The sequence below is a fragment of the Vicugna pacos genome, chromosome 15 (assembly GCF_048564905.1).
Source record: "Vicugna pacos chromosome 15, VicPac4, whole genome shotgun sequence".
Lineage (NCBI taxonomy): Eukaryota > Metazoa > Chordata > Mammalia > Artiodactyla > Camelidae > Vicugna > Vicugna pacos.
In genome coordinates, this window is record NC_133001.1 from 20,080,282 (window position 1) to 20,106,627 (window position 26,346).

The 26,346-nt window shown below is 37.5% G+C and overlaps 1 protein-coding gene and 1 long non-coding RNA gene across 7 annotated transcripts in view; one reads left to right on the plus strand and one right to left on the minus strand.

Moving 5' to 3' along the window:
* The first annotated feature begins 1,538 nt into the window (after positions 1 to 1,538).
* Positions 1,539 to 25,581, plus strand: LOC140685689 (uncharacterized). 2 transcript variants are annotated; one of them, XR_012059011.1, is made up of 6 exons: positions 1,539 to 1,670; positions 6,165 to 6,302; positions 12,283 to 12,406; positions 14,103 to 14,307; positions 14,867 to 15,018; positions 25,283 to 25,581. It is a non-coding gene; the product is annotated as an uncharacterized lncRNA (long non-coding RNA). The 2 variants fall into 2 exon arrangements; XR_012059012.1 differs by lacking the exon at positions 25,283 to 25,581 and adding an exon at positions 17,086 to 17,462.
* The window catches only part of CCDC85A (coiled-coil domain containing 85A), a 181,936-nt gene continuing 160,018 nt past the window's right edge, over positions 4,429 to 26,346 (minus strand). For 3 of the 5 annotated variants that reach the window (XM_031675546.2, XM_006217734.3, XM_031675545.2), the window contains one exon: positions 4,429 to 6,287. In XM_031675546.2, coding sequence (XP_031531406.1) covers positions 6,238 to 6,287 — 50 coding nt within the window. In that variant the 3' untranslated portion in view covers positions 4,429 to 6,237. Of the gene's footprint in view, positions 6,288 to 10,226; positions 10,326 to 13,860; positions 13,981 to 17,160; positions 17,296 to 26,346 lie in introns of all 5 variants that reach the window. The other 2 variants (XM_015250754.3, XM_006217733.3) reach the window with 2 other exon arrangements.

Consider the following 26,346-nt stretch of genomic DNA (forward strand, 5'->3'; position numbering starts at 1 on the left):
GAGCTGGGGACCTCTCTCTGCCATGCCTGGGGGGCAAGCCAGCATGTATGAGCTCCTCAGAACTGGAATCTAGTCTTCTCCAGTCTTTCTGTCTGTCCCAATGCTTTTCTGGCAGCCAAACAGGCTTGTCTCCTACAGCTAGGACCCCAGGACTGGGATACCCAGTCTGTGGTTTGACTTGCTCACTCCCCAGGGCAAGTGTTTGCCTGTGCAGTCTCCCTTTTCCTCTTGGTCCTCTGCCAGGGGCACAGGTCCTGACCCAATACTTTCCTTCTCATCCTACCCAATTATGTGTGTATCTTTCATACAGTATTGGTTGTATAGGAATCCTTCTGACAGTTTCCAGTTAGTTTTCCATGAGTATTATTCCATGTGTAGATGTATTTTTGATGTGTTTGTTGGAGGAGGTGAGCTCCACATCCTCTTACTCCACCATCTTGCTAATTTCTTTTTACTCTGTTACATAAAGATAACATAGACCCTCTCTTTTGTGATAGTAGTTAAAGGGATCAGTTATTTAATTATCTTGCAGTTTTCTACATCAGCAGACCAAATATTCAATTCATAACATTTAAAGTATGTAATATTATTAAGTAGGATTTTGGGTAGTCAGTAACAGAATCCCAAATCAAAACCAATAGGGCAAATTTGGATCTCTCTGAGAGTCTGGAAGCTGGGTTGGATTCCAGACAAGGTGTAATCAGTGTTTCAGCTCCCTTTCTCAACATTCTCTTGGCCCTACCCTTTGACGTGTGTATGCTTTCTCCTCAGGACGAATTCTCAGTGACAGTCTACATGGCTGCATGCAGCAAACAGCTCTTCCTTAGCACACCTAACAAGAGGAAAAACATAAATAACCTCTCGCCTTCCCATGAAGTAGAATTTCTTCCCCAGGAACTTAGATGAGACTTGCTAAGTCATGTTGCCACAGTTGGGACCTAGCAATACATGGTAACGTGCTGATTGGGTGAAGATTGGCTTCCTGAACAGATTATTAGCAAGTAAAATAAGATTACCAACACGGACTTTGAGTCGAGGCTATACAGTCATCAAGATTCAGCTCTGGAGTTCGAAACAGCTTCTCCTAATTCTCTTGGACTGTGTGAAAGAGCAGTGTCTTTCTAAAGCAAAGGAAAACTGTCTTAGAAAAAAAAGAGAAAAATGAATTTTGGGTAGCCAGTCAGTGTATTCACTGCTGAGTAGTGGAGCTAGGCTGAGCCCAGGGAATGGTGGTGGTTTAAAGAAAAAATACCCTGGAGACTGTTACCCGGCCTGTCAGAAACCCGTTCCTGCCTAACCCAGATTTTTGCAAAGGGAAAACAGATTTGAATAAGACCTTTCTGAAATGCGATATTAAGCTTAGGCAGGCTAGTCCATACCCAGCAATGGCCCCTAGAATCAAAGGCTAATTCCAGGTTCTTTGCATTTCTATAAAACTGCACTCCTCATTAGCATATGAATCTGTTGTTGCCATGGCAATTATGATGTATATTGTATGCTATCACTTTAGAACAGGATCTAGAAAACTGAAGGTTCTGGTTTAGGAAACAAAATCCTTCTTGGTAATAAGACCAAATGGAATTTTAACTTGGGCATCAAAACTGTGAGAAACATTACTGCAAAATGAGAGGATCTTGGGCTTTAAAGGGACATTCTTAAATCTCGATGAAGTGAGACTATACTTTGATTTATCTTTATTTCCAAATGGTTTTGAGGGAGCTTTAACATTTAAACTGGTATAAAATAGGGCAATTAAAAAACTAAGAAAGAGAAGGAGGGAAGGACAAAGGAAATGGAAGAAAGTGAAGCGAGAGAGAAATGTTGGATGAGGTTCGGTTGTATACCCATCTTGGTATTGAAATTTCCTTATTAGTCCGCTGTGTTTATTCTACAACTTGGTTGAAGAAGCAGGTCAGGATGCTGGTTTGGGGAGCTACTTCATCCTCTGTAAATTAAGTAAGTTAAGTGCAGAGGAGATGGTGGGATAAATTTCTAGACAGGCTGTGTCAATAGCTAAGGATCTGGGTGTTACCAGTCCAAAGACTTCGCACCGTGTCTCTGATCCAGATATGCTTCCTCGCTGTTCCAGCCTGGAAGTGATTCTCTCTCCTCGTCTGCCTGACCCAAGGAGGGAGAAGTTATGTGCAGGAGTCAAAATGTCTGGCTATTGTCAGTTATCCCAGGGTCCCACACAACACATGTATTAAACACTTCCTTGTCTGGCACACCCTTGCTGCCATGCCACCTTTGTAAATAATGCCCTCCAGCATATACTTTGAATTATGGATCCATTTTTCAACAAGATACTGTTCATCTCCTTTCTTTAAAGAATTCATCATAACTGCCAGTCCATTAAGTCTACTATTTTTAATGTTCTACTGGGATTATGAATTCATTAAGTATCTCCTCAGTCATTTTTAGGGTTCAAGGCAAGAGGGGGATGCTGTAGCAGATACTTATTCTACTATTTTGAAGTGAAAGTATTCTCAGATGTGTCTATAGTGACATGAAAAACAAATATAGGGTTAAATAGTTGTGGGAATTGTTTTTCAAACATACTGTTCCTGTGTGCAATTCAGACAAATGTCCTTTTTCTCCACTCCCACAGTCATGATCTGTGATTAGTCACAAGGCCTGTGGAAGGCTGAATGTTATGTAAAGAACAGACCTTGAAAGTATGTACGTGCAGTTAGAATCTCTTTATGTGGTAGGTTAAATGTTGATGCAGTCCCTTCTCCCAGCCTAATGGTGTAAATTGCCACAGCTCATGGGTCCAGGCTCCTTTGCCCTAAAGGACTTGCCATTGCTCCCTGTGGACTGTTGAGGTCATTGAATTTGGAAACTAGGGAGGCAATTAGGAACCTTACAATAACTTGGCAAGATGTTATCTCCATTCGGCATGTCAGGACACTGAGGCTCGCGGAGGTTCAGCTGTTCAAATGCCTGGAGCTAATTATAGAGTCAGATGCTGAACTTGCCCGCCCAAAGTCGGCTCACTAAGCCAAAGGCCTCTATTCAGTGCTGCACATACTTGACATTGCCACAGCCCAACATGACAGCACCAACTTCTTTTGTAATTATTCCTACCAAAAATCTTAACCATATGAAATTGGTACTTTTATAATCCAAAGATGGTCAGATATTGATAATTTCATATAGTTCTACCTCATATACTGTCCTTTAATTGTGTAATGAGATGGAGAAATTTTTCTTTTTGAAGTCAGTATATGAGTTTCCTCTTAAAGGCTTCATGAGCTCATTGAGCATTTACTTTGATATGCCAGACTGAAGTAGGTAGATCCTTTCCAAGAACAGGTGACAAGATTTCTAATGGAGGATTGGTTTGCACTTGAGGTGAAGGGGGATGAGGCAACAGCAAGTTTACCACAGAGTGAAAACTCTGGAAATCAGTAGAAGCCATTAGGAGACTTACCACTTCCTCAAGATCATGAACATGGATGTCTGAGGCAAACTTATCTCGATCTCAAGGATAAAGGTAGTTTCTACTGGCATCCAAGATACTAGTGTTCCATGTATTTCTTGAGAACAGTCAGCATGATGAGTCAGGAACCAAAGCTGTGTTTACTCATATGGTAGTGGCAGGCATTCATTAAAAGTTCATTGACCTAAGCATTTTGCTGGATGTCACAGATCTAAATTTTCCAAGTGCCTTGAACATGCACTAGAAACTTAAGGCATTCATTTTAAAAGCTTAGATTCTGATTGTCAGTCTATCAGCTTTAAGGCAGGTAGTTATTCTGCCAAGATATGTAAATTAACTTTTGTTCTAGGGAAAATGAAGTCATAAACTAACAAAATGGTGTATAAGAGAAGGGTGCCATTTGCTTTTATTGATAAACATATTGGGCATTAGCAAGATTCAGGTCCTGGGCTGTCCATCTACTATGCCATTTAAAGTATGGGCTAATGCTAAGTACAGGAAGCCTTATTCCAGTCTTCTTAGTGATTTCCAGCAAGTATGTGTGTGCTCTGCCTGAGGACATGTGTGTGTATATATATGCGTATTTTCCAGTCTACGTCTTGGCATATGTGTATATTATCTTCCCCCAACAATGTGTAAGCTTAAATACAGAGGCCGAGTTTTCCACTTCTTTAGTATTTCCCCTCTAGTATATTCCTTTTTGATTACTAAGTAATTGAAGTTTAATCTATATGAAAGGTTTAATAACTTATTCTTAAATATTCTTAAGTATCATTTTAAATGTTTAGCTCCATTATAACAGAAGATATTGTGACTTGAGGATCTCTGAATGTTAAATCCCTCATTAGGAGTGTATTTCAGCATGCTTTGTTTTTTATATTTGAGACAGTGGGTCTTCTGTATATTGTCATCACACAGGAGCACTATGATATTTAGCGACTATTAGAAATCTGCTCAATTTAGGAAAAACATTTTGAAGAAAACACTGAGATTAAATAATTTATTACCATTGCTAAGATGAACACATATACTTGATACCCAATTTTATGCAGAACTTTAAAAAAATAGTTTTAATACAGTATCAAAATTTACACAAGTATTTTTGTCAAAAGACCAGTGTTCCTTGTATTAGCTTCTGCAGGCTCTACTGCAGGCACAAAAACTTGTTTTAAATGTCTTCAGAGTATAGGAATACAACAATTTAAGGATGAAAGCTTTTCAGGAGAAGGTGTAAATATAGCAAGTAATTTTCTTTTACACAGTAATAATATTCTCAAAATATAGAACATTTAAAAGAGCTTAAATCGTAACCCAATTATGATAATTAGAGAGATAATTCTTTAGCAAATTAGTTCATAAATATTTTCTGAAAACAGGGCTGCTTTTTCATCACAATAACATTCAGAAAAGTATAACAAAATTCCTTTACATTCCTTCACCAGTGACAGTTAATACATGTGTAATAAGCCCATTTAAAAATGAGAGCAATAACAGAATACCTGCTGTGAATCAAATCAGAGTAAATTAGAAGAAATCTGAAAATGGGAATTGTTGCATTCCTACTTTTATAATCTTAAACTACAGTAAAAACTTAGCATTCTGTCACAGGCCTCTTGCACATTCATACAAGAAACTATCATTGCATTTGGGTAAACACAAAATACCTATCATAGCATTTCCAATACACATAGTCTATTTTTTTAATATATATATATATATATACCAAAAATAAGAAACTAAGCAAAGCTAGCACACCTCCTCTTTAAACCTCAAGCAATCTGAACAAGAGCTTTTAGTTTCAGTAATGAAGGACATGCGTCAGTTTCATAAAATGTTAGATAGCTGCTGTAGGCAAAGAAAGCTTTTTTCATAAATGCAGTGCAATATTTTAAAGTTTACAGAAAGTTTATTAAATATAACAGCATGTCTAGAAACTGTAGAAATTGACATCGCACAGCTGGAAACACGTGGAAAAATTATGTTTGCTTGTTATTTAATTGAAATTGGTAATATTAACAGTAACGAATACACTGAATAAAGATGGAGGTTGATATGTCCCCAGGATGTCTTCATGAACGGTACATCAGGTTTAAAAGAAAAGGTACATTTATTTTGATCAGTTGAAATAAATGCTACTCTCCGATAAGCACTCTACACAGTCTTGCTACCCTTCTAGCTGGTAAGAAGAATTTATGTGGTATTTTTAGCACCTCAGAAATCAAAACAAAATCTCAGGAACCTAAGTTATCTTGCATCCACATTAATTGTGCATCAGGGAACTAGTTTTATGTTGACTAAAATATAAGAAATAGGTGCTCAACTCTTCAACTTGGGAAGCTGGAAACCACCTTTTCATATCTTGAATACAAGATGGTAGAACACTCCCACCATTATATGATGCAATGATTCAGTTCTGTCAAAACCAGAGGCTCTACTGGACTCCTCCAATCATGCAGGTTTCCCAGTTACAATCTTAGACCTGAAGAGTCAAAGACGTTTTAGTTCTAATGAAAATACTGGTACCAAAGTGGTTATTTTTTTCAAAGCTACCTTATTTGAGATTGACTGTTGTGAACATCAAAGTGAGAGACATAAAATACAACTTCAGTTATACTAAAGATTTTAGAGGGAAAATATGTGCAATGTACAATCACTCCATGTTATTCTTTGAGTCCAGGTTTGTGGAAAACCACTCTCTTCTTCTCTTTTATCTCTCTGGCAGTGGTGATGTGTCATGTTTGAAAGAGAGTGCTTGTCACATTGGTCCTTTGTACTGGTTTCCGGACAAATGTTGCCTAATTCCAGGACACGAACCTGCAGCATCTCCAAGTTTCCTCCATACAACCTTAAAAAAAGAAAAGTAAGTACCTTAATTGTCCTCTTCCGCAAAGAGATTTGTGGGTTGTTTTTTTTTTTAATGGGAGAATCTACCAGAGGAGCAAAGAGGGATATGAAGACAAGAGACAGGATACCCACATGATGAGCTCAAGCACAGAATGAAATGTGATGCAAGTTTCTAAATCACAAGAACTGCTCAGCAGGTGGGACTGCTATGCTTTGTTAGCAACCAGGGTCAAAATTCAAGAATGATGGTGCCGGCTTCCTTAGTTACAAGAGTGGTCCTCAACTCTGGCTGCACGCTGCCTACATGGAGTTACTCTCAAACAGGAATGGTCACCTGTATGTTTTAAAGTTTCCAACATGATTCTAATATGTAGCCAGAATTCAGAACACAGGAGCAAATTCCTCCTGGTTCCTATATTATATATTTATAATGAGGGATAGCAAAATGTTTCATCCACTAAGGACCATGAAGGAGTTTTTGTTCTTAGCTGTTTAAGTGCTAAGCTGGTAGCCTTAGAGTCACTAGTACATTTCCCTAGTTTTCCCTGCAGAGTGGGGGCCTCAGTTATCATAAATCTTGGCTACCAAACAGTATGGTATCTCGGATTACCACAATAGAAAGCACCCAAATGGGCAGAGAAAAGATAAGAATAAACTGAAGAATCACTAAAATAGATACAATCTGTCAAAATAAAACCACTGAAACCAACAATGATACACCAATACACTAGCGTGAATTAGGAAACACTCAGTAGCAGTCATAACCCTTCTAGAGTATTTCACTATAAGGATCAGGATCAGATTAGTTCCATGAAACTTTATACTGCTTTAACATGAACACAAAACCAGTCAGCTCATAGTTATTCATAGATTTTTTTTTCTCTTTTTAAAAAGAGCAGATACTCCGGGGAAACCAAGTACCATCCATGGTAACACACAAAATATAGGGTTCTGTCTACTTTCATTTATAAGCCAAATGGAACTGTTAGTGTCTGTGGTTTAGCAGACACTACAGTGTGGTGGAGATGTCCGGTCATATTTGAAGGGAGCTATAGTTATGGTCCTTAAATATTTGGAAAGGAATGATGACAGCAGTGGAGGGCTTTAGCTGCATACAAGGGAGTTAGGAAGGTGTCATTTCTTAATAAACTGACTGAAGAGGTACAAATTCTGAATCGGGAAGCCAAAGGGTGCTATGGACTTTCCCTTTCTAGCCCTTAAATGGTATATACAATTATATCTACCCAGAATGCTTCAAGGATAAACTCAAATGATCGTGGATATAAAGGCAGTAGAGGATTATAACTCAAAAGTACAACCCCTCTTCAAGTATTCAAATGTAGAATGCAGTGGGCCTTACCCCTGAAATTACCATGTAGTGAAAGGAAACTCAGAGAAGGCAGAACTCAGAAATAAGTCAAGGACATTAGTTAACTAAGAGAGCAGAACAGGTAGGTATATGAACTGAGATGGTTGCTGAGATGACCACTCAAGCACTTCAGCTGTTCTCAGGGAATTTACAAGAACCAAACACAAAAACCTAAGATAAAAAACCATTACTACAAAAAGGTCATTTCTTAGAGCGTGGTGTATTTTTGTGGTACAGTTTAGGAAGAGAATAAAAGCACTTCATGCTTACTAAGCAACATGATGGTACTATGAATAATAGTCTTTTCATTGTATAGATTTCAACAGCTTCTCTTCAGGAGGAATATCAGAGGCTGAGATTAAAACTTCTGTTATCTTTAAGTTCTACCTGAGTCTCTTACCTGATCTCATGCTATGAGAAAGCTTTACATTTCTGTGACATAACTGTAAAAGCACATAGTTCCTCTCATAGGTTTAATAGGTTTCAGAATCTTAGCTAGTTTCTAAGAAACCACTTACCTATGAAACTCGCAATCTGTATTTTTCTTTATTCTCCAGTATTTGCTATGTGTTTTCGATGCTGATACAACTTACAGTGGTGACACAAATATTTTAAATCAGTGATTTTTCCTCTTGGCTTTTAAATAGTTTCCAAATATAGAAGTGCTAATCAAATTTGAACTAGCTTGCTTTTCTCAAATTTTGGTGATCAAAGACAGAAAAGACACTCCAGAGAACTTCTGAAGGTAAACAAGGAGGACAAGCTTTTGGCTTTCTGAAGTCATCGACAGTGCCACTGCCTGTGGCCTTTTGAAGGATTTTTGGAAATATAGGCAAACAAAGATTATTGCAAAACTAATCAAGATCAAATTCATTAGTGGGTGTCTTTTATGACTAAGAAATAAAAAATCTTTCATCAAAAAACAGTCATTTATAGAAATTCTGGCATTCGGCACAGGGAGATGATCTCCTCTGTAAGATATATTGCTTTTCATTCTTGAGGAAAGAGAATTGAAGTGTCCAGGTTAATCACACTTGGGAAAGTGGGGAGAGCTGGTCCTCAAGGAAAATCTAGGTATACTCCTGACTTCACTCTTCATTAGAGAACAATTTGAGCAGGTAACTTAAGTTCAGGATCTTTCAAATTTAAAATGCAAGTGTGGGGTTCTTACCCAGGGGTTCCTATCCAAATTGCTCGTGATCTGGGTAAAACCCAGACTTCAGAATTAGGAAAGAGCCTTATATTTCTCTTTGAGAACCACTGGGGAATGACCTCTCTGGTCCCTTCTAGTTCTACGTCAGTCTCTGAACTTTCTCATTATATAGTCAACAGATGAGATGCAACAGGCATCCCTGGGTGTGTGGCTCAAATGTTAAGGTAAATATTCAAATTGAAAACCTTAAGGACAGGTTGAAAAGCTAGAGGGCGAACAGTGATGCATTTAGAAAATTATGACATCTAGAACTCATGACCTTTTGAAAGCAGACAAAAACATATGCAGGAAAGGAAAGCAAATTCGTGAAAAGGGTTGCAAAAGAAAACCAGCCACAACACGAGCAAGCAGAGGAGACTGACACTCTTGCCCCAGCACATACAAATGCCGATGGGACTTGCTATTTAACATTTACTGGATTCCAGGAACACCTTACGGAGGGAGATAAATGAGATATCTGGTCCTAATAGCCTAAAGCTTAAGGGTATTTCTAAGCTATTTTGATATCCTAATGGACACAGAATATAAGGATAAAATATCAAGGTAAAAATATAAAGCCAATTCAAACCAGTGCTTAATCAGCCATGAATTTTTGCTTTTAACAAATGTCTTCCCCTACAATATTCTATTTAGCTTTTTAATAAGCTTCACCAGTTATATTCTTGATTAAATGATACATCTAAGCTTATTACTCAAACATTTAAACAGATTAAAACAATTCAAATCACATTAATAATTATGTAGATTATGCAATCATGAATATCATGTCAGTTTTCTGCTCCTCCAAGACTTCATGTATAGATTTCTGTGTCTGTCTCTTAAGTTCATATTTATCTCCTCTTACTATTTTTTGAGCTTAAATCAACCAGTGAAAGGTGAAGATACTACTTTGCATGACGTGAAGCATGCGTATATGAAGAACTAGGGAAATACTAACAATTAAGACAGTGACTTTTTCCCCAAGTATAGTTGCAAATAATTTGAAGAAGACTGTTTTTCTTTGTTTATCAAAGGTTTTTAAAACACTGATTTTAAGGAACTTTAAGAAACAGTATGAAATGGAAACTGATGCTATCAACTAGTAATATTTTAGAAAATTTACTCAAACTTTCACAGTTCATTCAGGAATACAGAATTGGCTGATGATCGCTTACCTGAATATATTATAACATTACTGTGTTAATAAAACTGCAAGGAAATTTACTAAAGATAAAAATCAAGGGGAATTTGGTTTGATTTTCATATAAAAATATAAAGGCAATTGGGCAGCATTTTAAAAAGTAGGTATTCATGAAGCAATAACTAAGCTGTGATGAGGCTTTCAACACAGAATACACAATAAAGCACGTTAAACTTACATTGCACATTTCTCTGACTATAGCTTTTTCTGTCTCACTAAGGTCATGTTCATACTCTTTACCCTGTTGACGATCTATAGTTTCCTGAACATCCAAGACCTGGATTTGTTGAAAAAGAGAAGCAAATTTCACACGGAAAAGAAAAAATTTGTTAGTTATGGATAAAAACCATCGAGGAGCTCCACTTTGTAAAACCTTTAGTTTTTCCATGTCTGCATATCAGGGTGGATTAGGATACGGCAAAATCTTTTAAAATAGCTGACTGTTCTGAAACCTATCTGGAGTCAGTTCTGCTTGATTTTCACGTGGCCATTAAGAGCAATATCACTAATAGTCAATTGAATTCATTAATGTCTAAAATAATTAGATGCATTTAGTTAATTTGGTCATTACCATAACCTGACTGTGTCAACCATTTGGACACAGTCAGTTAACTCTTGCTCCATTGTAAAGATAAGCAATATCATTAATTACATGCCAAATAGTCCAAATGATATGTAGACACGGCCTGTAGAAAAAAATGACTGAAAAAGATGATAGTGACAGGTGACACTGGTCAGAACCCAGGAATATGTAACATAAGAACTTTTGTTAACATTAACACTACTGACCTGACAGTTCTCGCCTGGACATGTGCCCAGGGCCTCAGAAAGGACTATGGAGACAGCTCTTTGATGGTAGCAAAGAGAAGCAGTGGCTCCCTAACAGTGAACATATTCGAGCAACACTATTTTTCATTAGAGCAAAGTGGGGATGAGATGCTTTTAAACAGTTTTAGAAACCTATGATTCAACTTCTCTAAATTATCACTAAATGGATTGAGAATAAAATTCTTTGTAAAACATCTGTAAGGTTTTCATGTGGGGACAAAACTTTGGCTTCGAGCGCTATTTATTTTTCCCCACATCAGCTTATAAATCAAAGTGCTGATGATGAAAAAAAGAAAAAGAATGCCTTTCCTAAAAGCTCCTGTAGAATCCACACTGAACTGTAACACAGCTAAACTCCTTGGTTTTGCTGTCATCATAGTCAGTGCTGATGGCCACACCTAAAGGTGTCACCTGAGAATCTGCCCCAGTGAACAGATGAACCAAAATAATTTAAGCCTGAAGTTGGACCTTCATGTCAGCTCATAGTGACTGAGACTACAGTGATATTTACAAGAGTTCAAATCTGTAATAATCTAATTCACAAACTGACTTGCTTATTAACCCAAAACTTCTAACCATTATTACTGTGTAGATGCTGCTTCTTAAAGTAGGCTGTGACAGTGGTAAAAGGGAGCCTCACCCGAGTACTCAACTCATATTGGAGTCAGTTCACAGTCTTTGTATACTTAGAGGAAATCACTGACTGTGCTCAGTGAACATTCATAGAAAATTGAAGAACTTCTGGAATAAACTCATTTGCCTACAAATTCAATTTATAATGCACCTCAGAGAATGTACTTCAAATCAGTTAATTTCTCCTAAATGAAGTGAAGCTCCAATTAATAGTTGTCATGAATTTTAAAGCAAGAAATAGGTGGTGCTATTACTTTTGTGCTAATTCCTCATACTGATTTACAACACTTCCCCCAACCATGACCATAGAGTTTATTATGGTCTAGAGTTTCTAGAGGTGTTTTTTTTAATTTATCAGAAGATGAGAAAGTGAGCCATTGTCTTAAGTATTCTTTTCTAGATAGAAAAATCATATGATATAAATCAGCTCTAGATTGGGAGCTTTTAAAAACATGTCTAGTGGCTACACTTCTTTTTTTTACATTGAGATATTCTAAAGATGCGTTTCCCAGAGGCGATGTTTGCACATATTTCTGTTTCACGACACAGTTAGCTCATGCAAGCAAATGCATGTTCTATATTCAAGAGCCTCCAGGCACCCGATCGAGATGCTCAGTGTTGCTCAGTGTTACCCATTGGCCATGTGAGGACACTTACATGTCCTGATTATAACATAATATCTTCCTTTCGAGATAATAAAATTTCATATGAAAATCACAGCATGAATTCAGAGAAAACTGAAGAGCTCCTCCTTTCCTTCCCCTTCCTTCTAGGCCACACTCACACAGCTGCATTGAGGAATTTGGGGAAGATTGCAATGCTGATCTGATTTAATAAGGCAGTGGGCGAGACAGCTTTCAGACGGTTTGGAAAGTAGGGCAGCGTGCTGAATTTGGAGTAAGTATTTGCAGACGCTAATACTACACGATGGAGGCCACTCCTTCGCTTTCCCATTTCTAAAATGCTTTTCCGATTGCTAGAGCCTGATTTGTGCTAAAGTAACAGCATGTTTAGCATGCTGCTCCCACTAAACAGTATCCAGATGCTGTCAGAGAGCAGGACGTTCATTAGTCAGTAAACCAGAGCCCACCAGACGCAGGGCAGTGCCCCTCTTTCTGGTGCGCCTTCCTGCGAATTCCTCTCAGCTGCTCTGAGTTTTCCCAGCTGAGACAGGAAAAGCCGAATGCACCACCACTGGCTATCAGCCTGGTTCTGCCACCTCCCTTGTCAGCAGTCAGCATGTGTTTGGGAGAAGCCAGTGCATTTTGTCTAAGTTATAGCAAAGTATGGGGGGTTAAATCTACTGCTAAAACATAATCATCCTCAAGTCAGGCAAATACTGGGACGTTCTCACCTACTTCCTTACTTTACGCATGCCAAGGACAGCGTGGCCCACTCCAAAAGAGTGCACTGTCAGGCTGTTGATAAATCATTCTGAAACCAAAACCATTTTAGAAAAGCTGTGAAACCCATGTGGCAGAAGCAGGACTGAAGCACTCTCCCTAGTTTATGGCCCAGAAAGATTTGGTCAAGGCTACGAGGTAGGAATTATAGGTAATTTGAAAACCAGTGTTTCAGACTTTCAAAATGATAAAACTTCAAGGAACTGTCTCAGTTTTTAAGATGATTTTGATTGCCTGCAGGTTCTTCTCATAGATAGGTAAATATTTCCATTGCTTATTATTAACTTTACTTACTGGAAATCTCATTATTGGTAAAGAAAAATAAATGATAATTTTCAGCCAAATCTTTTGTTAAGTCATTGCAGAATCTGAAGTAAAAGCCTAAAAATTTAACAGCTTCATGATTAAGACCATATATCTATTTTCTAATACTCTATAAAGAAGCACTAAAGCATTAACTAGTTTGAAGACCTAATTTCTATTTAGTGGTGAACAAAGTAGGTCTCTATTTCAAAACTTTTTTTAGTAAATTGCACAATGTACTTCAATTGCATAAAGAAAGAAAAATACGGTATCCTTCCTTATTTTGGCCAACTGTTAACTCCCTGTATTTGAAGACACCCATGTTACAAACACTGCACAGAAAATACCTAAAACAGTATTTTACAAACATAGATATACATGCAGACTTCAGCTTCAACGCAGATAGATATGAATCACATTTCTCAAAACAAAATGATAAAACTAGAGATTCAACCATAAGTACTCAAACCCATTGTTTAAAAAAATTAAAATCATACTTCAAAAATTAAGATAAAACATTACACTACAAGGGGTCAAAAAATAAAGTAGCTATGGTTAAAACAAGAGACCGTGAGGATTACCAGACTAGTAAATGAGCCACACACAACTGAAGTACTAGATAAACGGTTGTACACAGTTGGTTACCTTAAGAGAATGTACCACGGGTTCAGGCTGCTGAGAAGGTGTGGTATGTCCACTGAAGCTAGCTGGAGAGTTGGGTGAACTGTTACTCCCATCAGCCCCTGATGACAACCTAAAAGAACCCTTAGTAGAAAATCAACAACTTTGTTATTAAAACAAAGGTCGTTTATAACTGCAGAGATGTCATTCAATATTCAATCGCACTGCCAAACGAGAATTAGCCATTTTGTTCATTTTTTTTCTAGCCTGTCCTAAGATGCTGTCAGCCTGTTCATTGGAAGACACTTGCTGCTTAACCAGCAAAAAAGCCTTAAACAAGAGCCATCTCTACGCATGTCCAGGTGTCACTTCTGATTTACCAAAGAGAGCAATACCCCCTAAGGAATGCCCATTAAGAGCATTTCAAGAATGATTTTTGAAACTTAAAAGATACTGAAGAGTAGGGAATTGGTGAGTTACTCCACAGCCGAGTTAAACATGCTCACTCGGCAAGACAAATGCCATCTTCCATATGTCTTAGAAAATGCAGACACGTCATACTCCTGCATTAAAGAAACAGTGTCTGAAGGGAAGACCTAAAGTGGAACATTTCCGAAAGAGATTTAACCAAATTAAATGTTTTCTTTAATAATTCTCTTACGAATTTTTAAAAATTGGAAGACAAAATAGATCACAAATGACATATTTGTAAGTTCAGTGACTCTTCCACTGAATGGCTGAAAAATCAGAACCTGGGCATTATTGATATGACCTGTGAGAGTCAGAGTCACCCATACAGGAACTGGGAAAAAGTAAAAATGTCACTTTTTCTCGGGGTTTCTTGGGAACAAGACTAATGGATCAGGAAAGAAAAAGAACAGCAGTTATCTACCCTCTTAGCAAAAACAATCTAATGGGAATTTTCCAAACCTGTTTTGAGGCCCTGAGAAGTTTTAATTTTTGTCCATCAACAAATCTGTACATTTTTTCATATCTAATAGATTAATAACTTCCATTTAATTGATCCTAGGGACCTAACCCCCTGAGAAGGAGCCACTGAAGAAGCATCATGTGTGGTTGCATCAAGGGAAGAAACAAGAGTGGTCTGGGACGTTAGTTCTCCAGCATCTACAGCAGAGCTTCGGTGTGCATTTTAGGGAGAAGCTGAGCACAGCAACAGAGGTATGGGTTTTATACAAACCATACTATTCGTAGAGAATTAACTCTTGAGTTTTACAAAGATTATTTATGCAATTTGGAATATCTTCCCCCTTCCCTTGTCACTGTCATTTCTTCCTATGTCTTTGAAGGCTACCTCTGCCACCTCACAAGTCAGCTGAGGCCATGTTCCTTTCCTTATGCAACCAGATCAGGTCCTGCCCCCACTCTCACTAGCCAGCAGGGAGCGGAAGTCATGGAATATGACCTTTCGGTGACTTCTCCAGCTTCTGTCCTCCACTGTGACTAATGATTAAATTAATAGCAGGCGATGACACAGGACATGCAATTATAATAGCCTCAAACCCGTCTGGGAATAAATATTTGTAAGATTTGTTCTCCTGTATTTGTAATTCGGATCAAATCAGACATAATGGATGGTACCCAACACAAATAACAGAAGGGGAACTATTTGAAGTTTCAAGATGATTAATAGGCACACCCTCCCCACCACCAAATTTTGGACATCTCCCTCTGCAGAGATCAAATATTTCCAAAATGAAGGGAGTTATAAAGGAAGCTCTTCCCTCAATAGCTCTGGTACTCTACTGTTCTCTTTCCCTACTGGTACCACCCTTACGAACTCTTGAAAAGGCTTCTGAGATTACACAGAGTTCGTGTCAACCTTCTCATGTGGGATCCACCACTGCAGTGCTGTGCTCCCTCTGACGGGTCAGCTAACTCGGCAGGGAGTGAGCCTTCCCCCTCTAGGCTGCACTCCCTTCCAGTTCATCCTTTCAGATCCTTTTGTGCTTAGTAATTTTTTGGGGGGTGGGTTATTTATTTGTTAGACTTAATTAATTTATTTTTAATGGAAGTTCTAGGGATTAAACTCAGGACCTCATGCATTGTGGGCATGCACTCTGACACTGAGCTATATACCTTTCCTCCTCAAATGCTTTTCTGCCCAGACCTTCTGTTTCAAAGGTTCCTTTCCAGACCTGGCAGAATGGTAGGCACGTCAATTCTAGCTTGCTTGTCCTTGGGCACGGGGCCTCTATCTTTCAGGGTATTTTGGTTTAGGAGAATATCTGAAATAGATGATAAGTAACTTCCCTAACCCCCTGGGCAATTTAGCACTGTTTAAACTTAAGGGTAGACCAAGACTATCCTTATCTATTCAGAAAAACACCTTTATTAAATGAAGTATTAATAATAATAGCTATGATGGAAACTACATAATGGGAAAAAACTTTGAGGATTAAAGTTCTACTTCAAATTTGCTTTGTGAGCCACGGACTAGTAATCACTAGAAAGGTCAAAGTTCATATTTTATGTGGTTTCTTTGAGGCCACAAAGGGAACCAAATGCTTGATAGAGTCGTACACTAACAGGTGCTAAGTAGTTTTCTAGATTATAGCAGAAACAAGCACCTCATTCTATCACATCTCATTTAGTTACTATAAAATTAAAGGTTAGGTTTCTGTGTTCTTATTAGTAGAGTCAGACTAATATCTGGAGAATTCTCTGGGCTCTGTCAATACATACTCTCAGTGGACTAAAGCATTTTCACTGAAGTGTTATTTGAAACATGCTGAGTGAAATACTAGCACAACAATGATTTTAAACAGTCCCTTGGAGTTTATTTCAATAAGATTTTAGCCTGTTATTTAAATTGTATCTTGGCTGGCTCAGGAGACAGGAAATTTAAAGAGAAATATCTTAATAAAATTGGAAATGTGACTCCCAGCTTTGGGGATGCTTGTTTTAAAGCTACCTGTGATCACATAGTGGACACCCCACCAGTTTGAAAGGGGCAAGAGATAATTTTCTAGGCTGGCTGTTAAGACATCTGTTGGTGTCTAACAATGCATTTACATGGCCACTGACCTTTAAACTCCTTTTCATGAAAGGTGCAGGAACATTCCTTCTCCAGTGCTTGGGGTTACTCAACTTTCTCTCCCAGACTTAGGGAAAAAACACTGAAGGCAACTGTAGAGGAGGTGACAGTCTCTACTCCCGCCTTCCCTCCCCTGATGTGGATACACAGTGACTTTCTTTCATGTGGACTGATTTATTCTCCCCCCTCAGTGTAACTTTTCCTCTAGCAACAGAAGTGATCTGGTCAAGCACAAGAAAGTCAGCAGCTGACTCATCTTCACTCACCGGGAGAGTGGGCAGGCATCGTCCTATTCCTCGGCACCCTTGCCACCACTGCAAGACCCGCCGGGCTCTGGGCCCCCAGCCTTTCTCCATATTTGAGCTGTTTCTAGTTGGAGGTTGCCTTCTATTCTGGGTGGCCTTATATTTGGAACAATACAGTACAATCACTCAGAAAAATACTGTTTCCCAAGTCTCAAGAAAGCAGATAGAACAAGAAGCTTAATGAAATGAACCACAATGACCACGATGGCAAGCTTGTAACATGCACCTCTAATGAGGGAAAAAATTAAAACAAACTCACTGAATTCCGAACTGTTTTTAAAGTTTTGGGCAAAGGTATAACTAATTTTCAAGCTATCAAAAAGAGATGGATGACAATGCCAAAATGCCAGGAAAAATTTGAAGCTATTTATACAACTTAAGTTTGTTGGTTTTACTTGTGAGACATAGAGAATTAACATAAATCTTAGAAATTATTTAAATGCAATTGGGAACACACTGACCTTTTGTTAAGAAACACAGATTGGGTAGGTATATTCAATAATGCTCAGAAAAACTGACATTGCATCAAATTCTCAGCAAAATTTCTGCACACTGTAAGTATATAATAAACTAAGAGACCACCACTGCATTAAAATTACTATTTTATGTGAGACAGATAACTAATTAATAGAAAATTTGATAATCATGCAATTCCCAAATGTCTGTACTGGTTGGAACTACAGATATCACATAACGGACATAAAAAGAAAATACAAAAAATTTTTTCCCTACATTTCAGTTTTTTCCCATACCCAAACTGTATTTTGTTTGGGGGTGGTAATTAAGGTTTATTTATTTTAATGGAGGTACTAGGATCAAACCTAGGACCTCATGCATGCCTAGTACACACTATACCACTTCCTGACCTTTACCCGCCCCTCCCCCATGACCAAACTGTAATTTTATTAAAATGATCAGAAACAAAATGCACTCATTTGACCATAATTTCTTGGCCCTGCCAACTTTCACTAAGACCTGTATCTAAGAATGCTATGTCCTAAGGAATAAGAAAAAAAATTTTTTTAATACAGAAAATTTGCAAATATAGTCCAAAATATAGTTTCCAGTGTCCAAACGTTTAAGTTAATTTTAGGAGACTGAGAATGAATACATAATGTTTAGTTCTCATTAATCTATTATCCTAGAAGTATGTGGGTAGCCCTGGTCTCATTTTTATTTTACTCTAATTTTTGGAGGCTGAACAATAAAGAACAATAAAGAAAATGTACCATGGTCTTAAGTAAAAAAGGGGAGTAGTGATGGCCAGTAGTTGGTACTCACATTTTTCTGAATCTACAAAATCAGTACCAGTTACCTATTAAGTCAGTCACACATATTCCTCACATATAACAAACAAACAGAAAGTTACATATTTGTACGTGGACCATAATGACCATTTCATCAAAGCAACACTGATTTAAACTTTGCTTTTTTAGTAATCATTTCACGTGCCAGTGTCTTATTTATTTCCATCATCAAAAAAGAGGTATATCCAATAATTTATAATATGGCCGATGGCTTAAAATTCACTTCCCACCCCAATCCGCATGGTTCTATTTCTGAGATGATCATTAATGCAGATTTTTGACAAATGAGGTCTCTCTTCCAATTCTGGTTCTCTTCAGGACTGATGCATCTCTCAGATCTTAACGATTTTTGGATTCAACAACCAAGTGAAACATAAAAATTCCTTTCACTCTTCTTTACTGTATAGTGAGAATAAATCTCAGTGCCTCTCCACTGTAACAAAGCTTATAATCATAACGCTGAAATCTAAGGTAACATCTCTAACCATTTAGATGCCTGCTGGAAAGAGCACTTTCAAAAAGCAGATACAACATGCAATAGCTGTGACTTTCAGTATCTTGTAAAAGGTTCTTTTTAAACATATTAACTATAGCTTGTATAGCATTATTAACCTCATAAGAGGGGACAATAAACAGGCCAATTTTTATGGAAGAATAAAGTACCTGAAGATATCACCATTTTAAAGGAAAAGGTACTCTTAGAATCAGGATTATTGACTTTCTACTCATGTTAGCAATGTCTTACTTTAATCCAGGCCATGGAAAAAATGTGTTCTGGACCAGCCATCATTTTTGACCTTCAAGTAAAATATATCTGAATAGTATTTATAAACTAATGAAGGGTTAGCTCTTTGCTAGCTCTGCAGTTGACAATCTTGCTCTTTTCTGAAGACAGCTGTAGAAAACATAAGCCTTCAGTAATTCAGTGGTTGAAGTTGTCTCTAGCAACTTCAGAGCCTGAAGCGGGAAAACCCCAGATTCTGACCATCCACTGGGAGGACAATTCCAAACAGCCTTAAGAAAGTCACTCCCTATTTTCTGAGGAATTCTATTTTGCTTTGTTTTCTGCAGTTTTCCAAAAATCCAAATGTATTTTAAAAAGGTCATGCACAAATGACCCTACTATTCCAATAGAAATCTGTGTACTCAGCAGCCACTTTATATATAGTTACATAGAGTAACCTGCAAATTATTTTAGGTGTAGTGATGGTCCAGCCTAAATACTAATAGCAAAGTGATGCTCTGCATCAAGACTGTGTGGGAGGTAAGTGACAGATAATTTGCTACGTGGCAAATACTCCTTATAGGAATCACAAATTCTAATATTGTAAGCAAACACCCTAGATAGGGAAACAAAAGCACACCTCAGCATAACGCAGACCATGTATGACAAGCCCACAGCTAACATCATTCTCAGTGGTGAAAAGCTGATAGCATTTCCTCTAGGATGAGAAACAAGACAAGAATGTCCTCTCTTGCCAGTTATTCAACATGGTGTTCGAAGTCCTAGTCATAGAAATAAGACAAGAAAAAGAAATAAAAGAAATACAGATTGGAAAGAAAGAAGTAAAAGTGTCACTGTTTGCAGATGATACTATATGGAGAAAATCCTACACACACCACCAAAAAACTAATAAAGCTCATCAATGAATTTAGCAAAGCTGCAGGATACAAGATTAATACATATAATTTGTTGCTTTTCTATACACTAATAATGAACTATCAAAGAGAAAGTAAGGAAACAATGACACTTAAAATTGCATCAAAAGCATGAAATACACAGGAATAAATTTAACCAAGGAGGCAAAAGACCTATAGTCTGAAAAGAATAAAATAATAATGAAGGAAATTGAGGATGATACAAACAAACGGAAGGATATCTCATATTCATGGGTTGGAAGAAATAATATTCTTAAAATGTCCATACGACCCCAAAGCAACCTACATATTTAATGCAATCCTATTCAAAATACCCATGACATTTTTCACAGTACTAGAACAAATAACCCTGAAATTTAAATGGCATCACAAAAGACCCCAAATACCAAATCAATCTTAACAAAAAACCAAAGCTGGAGGTATCACACCCTGAGTTCAGAGTATTACAGAGCTACAGCAATCAAAACAGTATGGTACTGGCACAAAAACAGACAACACAGATCAATGGAACAGAATAGAGAGTACAGAAATAAACCCACACATTTATGGTCAATTAATCTATGATGAAAGAGTTAAGAATATATAATGGGGAAAAGACAGTCTCTTCAATAAATAGTGCTGGGAAAACTGAACAGCTACATGTGAAAGAATGAAATTAGAACATTCTCATACCATATACAAAAATAAACTCAAAATGGGTTAAAAACCTAAATGTAAGACCAGAAACTATAAAACAAAGTGGAAAAATAGGCAGAACACTGACATAAATTGTAGCAATGTTTTTTTGGGGAGAGAATCTGTCTCCTGAGGAAAACAAAAGCAAACATAAGCAAATGGGACCTAATGAAACTGCACAGCAAGGGAAACCATCAACAAAGTGAAAAGACAACTTATTTAATGGGAAAAATATTTTCAAATGATATGACCAATAAGGGATTAATATTCAAAATATATAAGCAGCTCATAAAATTCAGTATCAAAAAGCAACCTGATTAAAAAATGGACAGAAGACCTGAATAGACATTTTTCCAAAGAAGACACAGAGATGGCCAGCAGGCACACAAAAAGATGCTCAACATCATTAATCATCATAGAAATGCAAATCAAAACCAAAATGAGATACCACCTAGAATGGTTATCATCAAAAAGACCACGAATAACAAATGTTGATGAGGATGTGGAGAAAAGGGAATCTTTGTACACTATTGGTGGGAAAGTAAATTGGTGCAGACACTATGGAAAACAGTAAGGAGATTCCTCAAAAAATTAAAAACAGAACTACCATATGATCCAGCAATTCCACTCCTAGCTATTTATCCAAAGAAAATGAAAACAGTAATCTGAAAAGATAAATGCACCCCTATATTCACTGCAGCATTATTTACAATAGTTAAGATATGGAAGCAACCTAAGTGCTCATCAATAGATAAATGGATAAAGATCATGTGAGATATATGTATATAAATGAAATATTACTCAGCCATAAAAAAGAATGAAAATTTGCCATTTCCAACAACATGGACAGAACTGGAAAGTGTTATGCCTAGTGGAATAAAGTAGGGAAAGAAAAACACTGATGTTATCATTTATATGTGGAATCTTAAAAAAAAAAAGGATGAATATAACTAAATAGAAACAGACTCATAGATGTAGAGAAAAAAACTAGTAGATGCCAGTGGGGCAAGGAAAGGGGAAGGGCAAGGTAGGGGTAGGGGGTTAGGAGGTACAAACTACTAGGTATTGAAATAAATAAGCTAAAAGAATATATTGTGCAGTATAAGGAATATAGCCAATAATTTATAATAACTTTAAATGGAGTATAATCTATAAAAATTTTTAATAACCATGTTGTACACTTTGAATTAATATTGTAAATAAACTATAACTTCACCTGGAACTAATATTGTAAATCAACTATACCTTCAATTAAAAAATTAATAAAAAACATTCAAAAAATTATATATGAGAATTATTAAATGAAAATAAAATAAATCATGAATTCTGATACTGTAAGCAAACACCCTAGATCAGGAAACAAAAGCATCCCTTCAAATCACTGAAGAAGATAAAACACATGTTACCACTTCCTCCTTTCATCACATGATATCTGGGAGCTCTCCTTCCATGAAAATTGAGACTTAGGATACTTTTTAGTATTGTCCTTAAAATAACTGACTTCTTCAGAATTAAGGGGAAAAAGTGAAGCCATTCAAAATTTTAAAAGATCATCAAAACAAAAAAGCACTCATATTACTTATGGTCTCTGAGTAAAATTATTCTAATTCATAATGTGAGTTTTAAGAGAACTAGCAAGATGAAGCTATTGTGATTAAGTTATCATCTTGCTATTTTGTGATTATATTTTATTTATTACTGTTTTAGTAAAATTACTTTAATCAACACTCTGGAAGTTTCCATTCTGTTGCCTTGTAGAAGTACATTTTAAAAAGTTTAACAGGAATAAAAGAATATTATGTTTTTATATTTTATCATATAAAACATAGGCTTCCCACTTAGATATAAATCAGATATAATGCATTTGTAACAAACATTAGAGTCCAGCCCTCTTACCTATTATAGGAAGCTGACTATGAAAGCCTAAAGATTGATCGGCTAAAATGGTTTCCTGTTAGTTAAAGGTGTTTAATTTTTTATAAGTCCTGAAGTGAGGTCAAACTATCAACAGTGCATCAGACCTCATGAGCATGCATAGCTGGTTCAGGAGGCAGGATGAATTCTCTTTCCTTACTGTGTAGCAGGAGAAGTTGCTTTGCTTAATCTCATCAGGAAAATAATACTTTGTTCAGATTGACCAGTCTTCATTCTGACATACTGCAATACTACACCAGTAAACAAATAAAAGCTCAGAGTAGAAGACATTTTTAAAGGTCACCTTGACAAATCTTTTCCAAAAGATTCCTGTGAATGGGCTTAGAAATGCTCAGAGACTCTCTGCTTTGCTCTAATAGGTAATATTTAGTTGACTGTATTCAGAGAAAAGTACATTTTTAATTTAAATAAAGTAAATGATCTATTTAATACTGATTTAAAATATTAGCCAGTTTCCTGGATTTATAGAACTTCAGTCATTTATTCACTCAACAAATATTTACTGAGTACCTACCAGAGATAATAGCCCATACTATGCCAGTTGGTATCTGTAACAGTAAATTTTTGAAAGAGAAGCACAGTTAAGTTTGTACTGTAGGGTCACAATGCCTAGGTTCAGATTCTTGATCTGACACTGAGCAGGTTCAGGACCTCTCTGCGCCTCAGTTTCTTCATCTGTAAAATGTGGGCAGTAATGGTGCAACGGTACCTCAGTCTACGCGTTTGGTTACTCACATGAAAGCTTTTACAGCAGTGCCTGGCCCACGTTACGTGCTCTCTAAATACTTGCTGTCATTATCATGAATGTTTTTGCTTGGTTTGACAACACATTTTGTAACTTGTTTGTCAGTCTACTTTCACATGTTTATTAGTTAGAGCAGTTCTGAACCTGAGGTGATTTGGCCCTCCAGCGGGGGACATTTGGCAAAGATGTCTGCAGACATTTTTAGCTGTCAAAACTGGGCAGTATCTGTGGGCATCTAGTGGGTGGCGGCCAAGGACACTGCTGACTGTCTGACAATGCATAGGACAGCCCCCTACAACGAAGAGCTACCCAGCCCCCAAATGTCAATAGTGCTCAATTTGAGAAACCCTGATTTAGAGAAAGAAGTATGTTGGAAAACTGCCAAGCCAAATTTCTGGTGATAGCTCTGTAGCAGATTTTGCATTTGAAGACAGGTCACTCACGTGATTTGGAGTTTATGATGCTTTTAAAGGAAACACAGCCTCAGCCCTCAAGGACTCAAAGTATAAAGGCATCCTTATTTCCACCCCCAAACAGGAAAGTGCTCTTTCTAACAAAAGGAACAGAATTAAAAATACCTGATACATCCTCTGTAACAACATGAGCAGAAACAAAATTCTTACTGGACAGGCACAGGGCAGGAGTCCAAAGAACAAAAGCTCTCAGAGTGGAGAGAAACAGCACGCTGCAGCGCCGTGAAAATCGAGACACCAATCCCACAGAGAATAAAGTTGGCAGAACGGGCTTTGTGGACATGATGGAAGAAGATGGAACTTCCTCAGCCATTCAATAGGTAGTCTATTTAAGTCGTCACACTAAGAAAGAATAAAATTCCCAGCAAATAGAAATCAGGGCCCTGACACTTGAAACAACATCTCAGTGCAGACGAGAGCATCCTGTGACAGGCAGGCAGAGGGGACTCGGCGGGAGTGAACTCCGGACCCAAACAGGGCCCTTTCTCTCCTTCACATGCAGCTAAGGGCTGTGGTCTGTTGACATGTTTGTCCCCTCAGTAGGTAGAAGACTCCTTGTGGACACGTCTTGGTCATCACAGCTCTCAGTTACTAAGACCCTACTACATGTTAGGACTCCCCTAAGTGTTGTCAGTTAAAAGATTATTAAGACTAGCTCACACAAGCTGCTACTATAGGTTAAAGTCTATTAAGACACAAACTGTGATGATTTTTTCTTTTGGTTTGGGGCCCTGAAGGTCTTCCATTCTTTGTACTCATCATTTTGCTCCTGGGAGAGCCTGGAGATCTGAGGAGGATCAGGGTGGTTTGGAATGGCCCACGGGCTCTGAGGGCTCAGAACAGAAGTGTGTGAATATTAATAACGCCTACAGAGGAACCGGTGCACCCCAGCCGAACATCAGCCTCGGGCCCCATTTGACTTTGTCCACTGCGGGTCCAGAACTGCGGCCACAAGTTACATGAAGTCTGCATCTCTAATAACCCAAGGATTTTGAGACTTGAGATTTTATAATGCCATCTAAAGAATTTGTTGAGAGTTGCTAACAATTCACTTTGAAATACTGCATGAGTCATGACATAAACAAAACGCAGTAGGGTTCTAGCTAAATACAGTTATTAAGAGAACAGTTTATTTCCGGGTTCTAACTTTCTTCTCTTTGGGTCTGGAGTCCCAGTGATACTTTTCTGGATCCCATGCTTTCCATGTCCCACACTAGTGTGACCCAGGATGTCACTCTCTTGATTTTGTTTCCTTATTCCCTCATACGCTTTCTCTTGTTCTGGAATAGGTTTTGGAAAAAGCTTGCTTCAGTCCTGGCTCTGCTGATGAACAAGTCATGATCACGTGAACTCTGCTTTCATGGCTTGACAAATGGGTGTAATGGCCCTGACCACTCACTGTAAGGTGAGCCGATACAGACTCTTGTTCATAGCCCTATCACATTTTACAGTAATGTTTAATGTATCCAAAGCAACTTGAGGTGACTGCACTTGATGTTTATTATCTCTGTAATCATAATGACTGACATCCTATCTACACAGGTAGTTGCTCAATAAACTTAATGTATCAAAGGATGATCAAAATCTATGTATGAGACTGGCTTTTCCTCTGTCATCTCAGAAATATCTGTGTAAATGTGTACATGGTAACTAGTAGGTGCTCAACTATTTGTCAGGTAACTAAAGCACACTTCTAGAGTGCTGAATGGCCTGAAATGGACATTTCTGTGATGGCCCATATTTTGAGCGTACACAATTTAAGTCTACACAATTTAAACACAGACTAAATTCCCACTATTTTTTATCTCTCATTAATCAGTTATTATTTGAGCAAAATAAATTTATCCTGAAAATCTTGAGTCAGTCCTGTCTATTTCTAAAGCTATAGTGAAGCTCAAATTTGTTAAACAAAAAAACCCCCCACAGTAACTGAAGAGATTATCAGGAATGGCCAGCAGACCAAAAGTGGAAATAAGACATTATTACTGAGGCATCCAAAGCATGTGCTGATTTCCATCAAAATCATTATGTAATGCCAAACATCAAGTAGTGAATATAAAAAAGTTATCATCAAAAGTGATACTATTCTGTGTCATTAGCTAATTCATAGGCTAATCTATAAGTATCCAGGTATTCCCAGCTAAGGAAGCCAAAACGTAATATTTATTTACTCACTCCTCATTTATTATGTCACATAATGGCTGAGGTTGAGGTCTGTTGAATCACAGCTGAGGTGGTAAGGAGCTTCAGTTTAGAGAACCTGAAACTTTAAACAGTTGTCCTGTTCAGGAGGATGTTCACCCAGAATGCAAGGGACAGAGTAGCAAGGACTGAGGCTGCCACGAAGGGCAGG